Source organism: Thunnus albacares, chromosome 20, assembly GCF_914725855.1.
Source record: "Thunnus albacares chromosome 20, fThuAlb1.1, whole genome shotgun sequence".
Lineage (NCBI taxonomy): Eukaryota > Metazoa > Chordata > Actinopteri > Scombriformes > Scombridae > Thunnus > Thunnus albacares.
The window spans coordinates 6914733-6923646 of record NC_058125.1 but is presented as its reverse complement, the minus strand read 5'-3'; the positions used below and the strand labels follow the sequence as shown (position 1 = coordinate 6923646).

Here is an 8914-nt window from a genome sequence, read left to right as displayed (position 1 = left end):
CAGGGTGGGTATGCCTAAGTGTTATGCAGCTTTGTTATACAGTAATTCAAAATCGGGATCAAAACTTTGGCAGAGAACTAGAATGACAGCGGTATGCAGTGATAAAAAGTGCATTGATTAGTGATTGGTTCCCAAATACATGAATCAAAGAATCCAAAGTGGATGTTTCTCTCTAGGTAGTGGGTGAATGGATAAACGTTAATCATGTTACGTTTTTTATTATTGAGCCTGACAAGTGTATAATTTATGGATGACACAAAATCAAAGAGGTGCCGTACTCTACTTCTACTTTACTTTTATTTAAGTATATTTCTGTAGTAGAATTTTTTATAATGAAGATTTGTACGGCAGTTTTTTGGAAAGTTTGACACAGTTACGGAGAATTTCTGTTTCATTCAGCTTTGAATCTTTTTTTTCCTTGAAAAGTAATCTATAGAGGGAAAAGATTGTCATCACTTGACAAGAGCATCAATGAACTGTCTGGACCCCCTTCCCTCCTTCATAGTGATCATATGGTAAGTAATTAACAGAGTCTCTTAAAAGATGACTCTCAGTTATACTTGAGTACTTAAAGTCCAGATACATTACTTCTGCATGAGCAGGACATCCTAATACTCATGAAACCAGAATTAAATTGAATTATCAGTCATTACGCAGAGATCATCTTTCACAAATAAAACTTCAGATTACAACTCTGAAAGCGCATAAAGTGACCACAAAGGCACTGCCTGTGTCACTTATACTCTTACTGGACAATATCAAATTTCAGTCCCCATTCTTAAGACCAGGGTCAGGATCTTGCGTTAGATTAGTGAAGGAGCAGGCTTTACCCAGCTGGTAGTGATCCTTTATGGGCTCATCCAACTGCCCGTCCGGCCTCTCCTCCTTCCCTCCATTCTTTCTATCAAATTCTGCAGTGATCTCAGCCAGCGTTTTGCCTTTTGTCTCTGGTAAGGTGAGCCACAAAAACACAGCAGACACCACACACACAGCCAAGAATGGCAGGAAGCAGAAGTTCCCCAGGCTGTTGACGATGAAGGGGAACAACATTCCCACCAAGAACAGGTTGATCCACATGAGCGATCCAGCAACCATGTATGCTGCCGGCCGAGCCGACTGGTCAAAGATCTCAGCCGGTAAGATCCCTGTCACGCCTGCAGGGCCCAAGCCAAAGCTAAGGATGTAAGCGAACACACATGCCATGCTGAGGTAGGGCATCCCCGCGACCTCACGGCTTTGGAGTGTGAGAGCTACAGTAAAGACTACAGTCCAGCAAGACATAAGACTGTATCCTCCAACAAGAAGATACTTGCGGCCCACTCGTTCAATCAGGAGGTTACTCATTATAGACGCAGTTAGCTCACTTGCCCCAGTGCCAATAGTGACGTACTGGATTTTCTCTGGAGGGATCCCTGCCTCGAGAAAGATGTAGGAAGCATAGAAGTAGATAGAGTCATTGCCACAGAGCATCATGGCACTACTAGCAGCCATGACCGTTCTGAGCTGGAATCGCAGGCCACGATCCTTAAAGAGAGACCACGGTGTCTTGGCAGATGGTGCACATCCAGAATTTAAGGCTGTGGATTCTTGCTGCTGCTGCTCCTGAAGCATCTCCTCCATCTCCAAGACAGGAGCCTCCCCACCACGGAGTCTCCCAAGCGCACGGACACATGCCTCCCTGTCTCCCCGGTCAATGAGAAGGTATCTGGGGCTTTCAGGGAACCAGGGTAGGGTGAGCAGCTGGATCAACCCTGGCAAAGAGTTACTAGCTAGTAAGTAGGGCCAGAGAGGCTCTGTTCCCAACAGCTCAGTGAGTCCCACAACCTGACCCAAGAAAATCCCAAATGCAGTGAAAACGGCGGATGAAAACGCCACAGCACCTCGAAGGTGTTTGGGGGCGCTTTCCCCAAAGTACATAGGCTGGACGTTCATACTGACACCTGAGTTAATCCCCACTAGAAATCGAGCGAAGATGATCATCTCAAATGATTTTGCCACCCTGCTCATTAGCACAAACACAGCACCAACAAACAGAAAGGAGTTGTTCAGAAGCAGCGAGTTCTTCCTCCCAAAGCGGACTGCCATAGGCCCTGCTAGCAGGGCCCCTAGCAAACCTCCCAGTGAGAAGGCTGATACGATAATAGTCCATGCTAGGGTCACCTGGGGTGTGTCCAAGCCTGTGCCCCAGCGCTCCATATAGGTATCATTAATGAAACCCTGGATGTGGTTGGTGGGAGCGTTAATGACTGAGATGTTGTACCCATACTGGAAGGTGCCTCCGATGGCAGCAGAGCACACAGTCAAAGCAAGAGTTCTGGCACTGCTGGAGGGTTTGCTGGTGTCCTCTGGCTCAGTTTCTCCTGTGGAGTTCATCTGAAGCATGGCAGTCAGACCCTCAGGAAAAGCAAACGATTGTGACCTTCCCTCTGTATGTGTGCCTGTCACCTGTCACTCCTTAAGAGCACTACAGTTAGCTATTGCTAGCTTAAACTGAAAATAAAATATGGTATATTGGAAATGTCTTTGCTCATTTGAAACCAAATTACTTGAAAAGGTAGAGAAATTGATATTCCACTGATAAACGGCTTTTTATTATGGTTAAATGTATTCCCTCAGTAAGAATTGTCAGGCAACTTGCCAATCAGTGATCCAGACACTAAACCGAGCAAACTGCATCATATGGCCGTCCTACGCGATTAAAAAGTTCTAACGGTGATATTGTAGGAGTGTTTGTGTGTTCAACTAATACCATTCAACTTTTTAATCAACAGGGCTACATAACTAGCCCGTTTAGTAGAGAACTATTGTCCTGACAGTCCTAAAAAAGGGAAAATTTACCTCAGTTTTTGCCTGTCTCTACCCGTGTGCGTTTGGTGTTTTGATTGGTTTACACCGAACTACAACAATACGTCATCTCTGTGAGACTGTTCCGTCGCGCATAGGTGAAAATATGTAAGTAAACGGCCCCATTTTCATGAGCGTTTGTTATAAGAATAATATGTAAGTGTGGCCAATAAGTAGCAACGAAATAATGTCGTGATAAGTACAGTATTTTGGTTGCAAAGACGCATATTTCACTATCTGCAGAACGTATGAAGCTAATATTAACCCACCAGCTAACGTGCACGAGTGTGTGTCAAGCTAACTAACTGTTAGCATTAAAATGTTTTCAGTGTTAATTCGCTGCGAGTTGACAATATACTTTATTGCTCTGCAAATGTATTTTGATATCTTTGATATCGCGAATGTGTTAAATGTCAGGACTGTTTCATAATAATGTTTTCAAATTAATCTTATGACGTATGATTATGCACAATTAATTATTACAGCCATGGTATTAACATGTTGGACCATCTTGGGTTTCACAGCATGCTCATTCTAGGAAAACAACCCTATCTTTCGTTTATATTTTGTGTTTTAAAATTAGTCGTTTTTGATAGATATTGTATTCTCACTGGCATACACATACATGGCCCAAACATAGGCAGATAAAGAGCTGAAACGATGATTTGATTTATTGATTTTTATGCAATCAGACCTCTACCAAGATACAATAGATACCCACACATCAATTTGTGCATATTGTGAAAGTGTCAGATTTCATCTCGGCTAAGTGATGTCTAGTGTCTTAAAGGCTAACTCGTCTTCTTTACTTCCCCTCCAACAGGGCGCCTTCACCAACAAAGAGGAAGGAGGATGAGAAGAGTAAACAGCGAGGTAAAGAGAAATCAGGAACCTCAAAAGAAGGGGCTGACAAAGACCGGGGCAGAGAGAAGAACCGTTCACGACGCAGTGCTTCCAGTGGGAGCAGCAGGTCAGAGCCTATTCTTACAAAATAATACTAGATGCTGTCATGTTCCATTGAGCTTGTTCCATGTCCCACTTTTCCATATTGCTTTACTTTTCATTCAATGAAAAGAAAATGTGGCCCAATTTCAACAATGGGTCATCGATCTGTTCTGTATTGTCTTTTATGTGCTGACTTGTGCTCCTGTTTATCTTTAGTATTTACTTTGTATAGAGAAAGATAAACACTTTAAGTTCAAAGTCCCAAGTCTCTTCAGCCAGTTCTTCCCATCCTGAAACCTGCTGTCATTTAGGTCCAGCTCCAGCTCCAGCAGCAGCTCAGGTTCCAGCTCGGGCTCTTCCAGCGGCTCCAGTTCCTCTGCCTCTAGCCACTCGGGCTCCTCCAGCTCCCGCTCATCTTCCTCCTCCTCCTCATCGTCCTCGCCGAGCCCCAGCCGGCAGCGCCACAACAACAGACGACGCTCACGCTCAAAGTAAGGAATTGATTTCTATGAAATAGTTCGAAAAATTGAGCTTGTTTCTTTTATCTGACTCCCTCACACACAACATTCAGGAAGTACTATAATTATTATTATAATGAGGAAGTGCAAACTTATTATGCTACTAACTGTAGGTCTAAATCAGCAAAGAAGGATGACCGGGACCGACGACGGAGGAGTCCCACTCCTAAACCCACCAAGGTCTACCTGGGCCGGCTGACCAGAAATGTCATCAAGGTAAATACTCAACAACACTACTGACCTCAGAGCACATTGCTGTAAGGCGACTGCTCAAGAAAATCAGGACTTGTACAGGTTTACAGTGCTTGGTTACAATTTAAACTCGTTTACAGTAGTGGCCTAAACTGCATAACTGACTGATCCAAACATGAAACACATGTAACTTCTGACAAAAGGCCCTAAATAAAGTGTCAAGGATTAGGAAACAACATTTTCTATAAATCAATGTTTTCCTTTTTTTAATTATCTTGTGATCACAGCTCCTCAGGAACCCCAGAACAAATAAAAGTGTATTTGAAATAATGAAAAGTAACAAACAAACATCTTATGAGGGTGCAAACTTGTCACCTTTTAACAAAATTCACAGTTTTGAACTTCCCATTTATTCAATGACTTTGATGGTGGAAAAAAAAACAGCTGTATCCAACCAGATGTTTTTCTTGGCCGATTGTTACACCCACAAGCCAATGGGATTGTTTACAGCATGTGTGCGTGTGACACAGACCAGCGCGGAATATCTAAACACTGAGCATTGCTCAACTTTAGCTCATAGTTGCAATTGACAGATCAAACACTGAAATTCCACATGATGGAAGAAGAGCAGTAAGATTTGTGTTATTGATTAATATAAATCTAGAAGGTTTGCAGGTTGGCAGGTCACAGTTAAAACATATAACAGCACAATAACAAACAGTACAAAACAAAAAACACACAGGACACATAATACAAGATACAAAGCCACACACAATAGCGCATATCATACACCCACAATGTCACAATTTATGCCCTCAAAGCCTGTTGCTCATTGTATAGAAGGGGGCCAATAGAAAAACAATTAGTGACACAGTAAAAGAGATGAAAGATGAAAATATAGGGACTGTTGTGGGATGATTTCAGGTTTCTTGTTTGTCCATGAACATGAATAAAAGTCTAAAAGAAATAAGTCACAAGTGTTTACATGCATGAGCAATTATAAAAGACATAAATAACCCAGCTTTGTTACTTGTGTCATGCAGTAATGTTATATCTTCATTCTGTTGCAATCTATTTATTAGAGTACTTGAAAAATTGTGTAGAGTAGAAAATCACTCCTAACTGGCCAAAAATTCTCAGAGCTTCTTTGAGGATGAGCAGTAAGAGCATTTTATAAACTTTCTTAACTTAAGGAATAACTCCCAACTCTGCCAATATTTAGGAGAGCTACAAATCTCCTCTTTACAACTTCATTACAACAAGTAAAAAATGTTGATAAAGTCTTAAATCTTAATCATTTTTCCCCCTCATGTTGGGAACATAAGGTAACATGAGGACAGAAGAGATACATAGAGAGGTGAACAACAGCACATGGTTTGCAACATGTGCCTGTGCAATATCTGCAAGATGCTGCAATATTATAGGAATTGTAAAATAATGTGGTTGAAAGGGGCTTCACATTAGGCCTAACTACTGTTCTTAATAGGCTACATTTATTTTATGTTGTGACTGAAATCTACCTAAAGCTGTTGGTCCAACTTCCCTCATATTCCACTCACAGTAAAAAGAAATGACACTCTGGATAAAACTCTCATTTGAATACATATAATTGTGTCAAGATGTAGATTGTGTGGAAGGTTTCAAAGCAATCTCTTGTTGTGTCTTTGAAGGAACACATCCAGGAGATCTTCTCCACCTATGGCAAGATCAAGATGATCGACATGCCCATGAACCGCGTCCACCCTCACCTGTCCAAGGGCTACGCTTATGTAGAGTTTGAGACCCCTGAGGAGGCAGAGAAGGCGCTTAAACACATGGACGGAGGTAAGTGTAGTGTAGAGGAGACTAGAGTGGCACTTATATTTATGTCTCAAAATGAATGTGATTATTTTTGATTGTTTTTTTTTTTTTTTTCCCAGGTCAGATTGATGGTCAGGAGATCACAGTCACAGCTGTACTGGCTCCTACAGTGCGCCCTCCACCTCGCAGGCTGTCTCCTCCTCGCCGGATGCCTCCTCCACCTCCGATGTGGCGACGCACTCCACCTCGAATGAGGAGAAGGTAAGCAGCATGTGATGAGCGCCAGTGCTGGAGAAGCAGCGCTGCGTTTCGGAAACAAATAATGTAGATTATCCCAGAGATGCACCGATACCGATAATGATATCGGATATCGGCCCGATACTGACTCAGATAGTGGTGACAATGGGCTGATCTGGTATCGGATACCGTTATTTTAATAAATAACAATTCAGTAAATTTATATTTATGAATTTATTTGTTACATTTTGCCTTACACATAAAAGAATGATCCCAGTCTCTTCCACACTGTGAGGCATACAGTTTATTAATTAAACACTGGTACCGGATCTGTACTTGGTATTGGCCAGTACCCAAAGCCCAGGTATCAGTATCAGGACTGAAGAAGTGGGATCAGTGCAACCCTAGATTATCCCACACATATATTTACTGTTTGTCACAACACAATGACATTCAAACTCTAAAATGTGTATAATTTTTTTTTTTTAAATGTTCAGTAGTAATTTTCACTTTCACTATTTCTTCTTCTGCCTTTGTCTTGCTCTCCCTCTGTAATCTACTGTCCTAGATCTCGGTCTCCACGGCGACGCTCTCCGGTGCGTCGCAGGTCTCGATCACCCGGCCGCCGCCGGCACCGGTCACGCTCCAGTTCCAACTCCTCCCGCTAGAGATCAGGAAACCCCTCCTCCTCCCTTCTGGATCTGTTCGTCTGCTGTGTCCTTTTGTTTAAAACAAACATGAAAGAAATATTTTTATGGTTAACCGTCACACATCCAAACCACTACTGTTTACCCTGGGTAGATTGTTAGAGCCAGTGTTTTATGCTCATTTAAAACTGAGAAAAAGGTGCTATATGTACGAATTGGCCACCTGTCAAATTCATACTTCACATTCCAAACCAATTAGGGGCAGCATATCACCAGAAAGTTGGGATGTCTGTTCCATTACACTACGTGAGCACCGAATCAATAGTGCTTTATCAGTGCTCTGTTAGTTAGCAAACAAAGTTACTAGGACTAAGACTAAGTATGATAGCAATATCAATTCATTGCTAACGTTTGCTTGAATGAATCTAATCTAGAAGAAGTAACGCTACCCTCTCATGTTGGACTGAGGGCAGACTGCATGCTAACAGTGACCTCTTGAGGGACAAAGTGGTATTATGAGACAAAACACCCGGGGCCGGGGCTAGCTGGTTAGCATGCTAACTTCAGTAGACTGTATCTCTACAACATAATAGATAGACGTCTTTGACATAACGTCAAAACTGTTATGTCTTCACATTCTGTTGATAATGTGTTAATTTTTGGATGTTTTATACTAAAATTCTTACATATATCCCATTTAAAGCAGCTGTAAAGGTAAATGGCAGTTTTCTGGTGGAGACTGGAGAAACTCTCCAACTGTACTCCACAAGGCAGCTTCCTACACCCACTGTCAATGTTAAGTAGAGGTTCTTTGTTGAGAATGACAAATATTGGGATTTTCTGACACTATCAGTTGACAAATGGAAATATCTGTTACCTCTTTTTAGTAGTAGCCTAGTTCAATTTTTTGATTCAAAATGGGTAGATTTAGGCAGTCAAATGCCAGAAAAACAAAATATAGTTGAAGACTAAAAATATACTTTGTCAAAAGTTATATAATGTCCTTGCTTTAAAAAATTGCTCACACAAATTTGAGTTCAATCCACTACTGCATCTTGTTTTTATACTGATGGTCTGTCATGTATTTTAGTGTTTGCATGGAGTCATGGAGCAAATCAGCAACTCCTGGGAACACATAAATAACTCTGTTTTCTCATCACTAAACGTTACTTAAAATAATCCTACAGTACAATCCATCTGGCACTACATGTCCACTTTTGGGGCTGTCTAGGGTCATTTTTTTAATTAAATTACAGATTTTAAATGGTGCTAATGGTCATAATTTAGGTCTAAATCAGTCCTTTTTTTAAAAAAAAAAAAACAGTTCCTACTGTAACCGTCCTTTTCAATTTAGAAATCACACAGTGAATCTGATACTATGGCCATAAAGAGTCAAGAGGAGGTTGGACAAAAAGACAGAAATATCACATAATACAGTAGCCCTGCAGTAAATGGCAATCTGGTGATATTTATGCTGTTCATCTTTTGTTTACACTCTCAGAAGCAGGGATGGGATGGGGCTGGAATGCTGTAACAGCTGTTGTCTTAATGGTCTTTCCTTGGACGTGACATATGCTGTCATTTTGCAGCTTTCCCCCTCATCGTATGATAGAATTAGCAGGAGTGTGTGAGTGATGCTGCAGCGTCATGGCTTACAGTAAATCCCAATTACAAAGGCAGCTATACAAGTGAGTCATATTAAGATAAATACCAGATAGAAGTGTGTTTCTG

The 8914-nt window shown here is 41.5% G+C and overlaps 2 protein-coding genes across 4 annotated transcripts; one reads left to right on the top strand and one right to left on the bottom strand.

Annotated features, from left to right (window-relative positions):
• Positions 1–381: 381 nt before the first annotated feature.
• Positions 382–8548, top strand: LOC122970724 (RNA-binding protein with serine-rich domain 1-like). 3 transcript variants are annotated; one of them, XM_044336890.1, is made up of 7 exons: positions 382–515; positions 3668–3814; positions 4101–4280; positions 4421–4523; positions 6170–6323; positions 6419–6560; positions 7105–8548. In XM_044336890.1, the coding sequence occupies exons 1-7, from the start codon at positions 472–474 to the stop codon at positions 7202–7204; spliced, it is 870 nt and encodes a 289-aa protein (XP_044192825.1). In that variant the 5' UTR covers positions 382–471; the 3' UTR covers positions 7205–8548. The 3 variants fall into 3 exon arrangements, with proteins under 3 accessions (XP_044192825.1, XP_044192827.1, XP_044192826.1); XM_044336892.1 differs by lacking the exon at positions 382–515 and adding an exon at positions 2853–2952; XM_044336891.1 differs by lacking the exon at positions 382–515 and adding an exon at positions 2936–3000.
• LOC122970722 (solute carrier family 2, facilitated glucose transporter member 11-like) lies at positions 531–2599 on the bottom strand. The gene has a single exon (XM_044336889.1). The coding sequence runs from the start codon at positions 2380–2382 to the stop codon at positions 766–768; it is 1617 nt and encodes a 538-aa protein (XP_044192824.1). The 5' UTR covers positions 2383–2599; the 3' UTR covers positions 531–765.
• Positions 8549–8914: the final 366 nt, after the last annotated feature.

Excerpts from the sequence above, each read along its gene's own strand:
- LOC122970724 (XM_044336890.1), top strand. The coding sequence starts at position 472 with ATGAACTGTCTGGACCCCCTTCCCTCCTTCATAGTGATCATATG. Across the intron at positions 3,815-4,100 it reads GCTTCCAGTGGGAGCAGCAG|GTCCAGCTCCAGCTCCAGCA; the intron begins GTCAGAGCCTAT and ends GCTGTCATTTAG. Across the intron at positions 4,281-4,420 it reads AGACGACGCTCACGCTCAAA|GTCTAAATCAGCAAAGAAGG; the intron begins GTAAGGAATTGA and ends TACTAACTGTAG.
- LOC122970722 (XM_044336889.1), bottom strand. The coding sequence starts at position 2,382 with ATGCTTCAGATGAACTCCACAGGAGAAACTGAGCCAGAGGACACCAGC.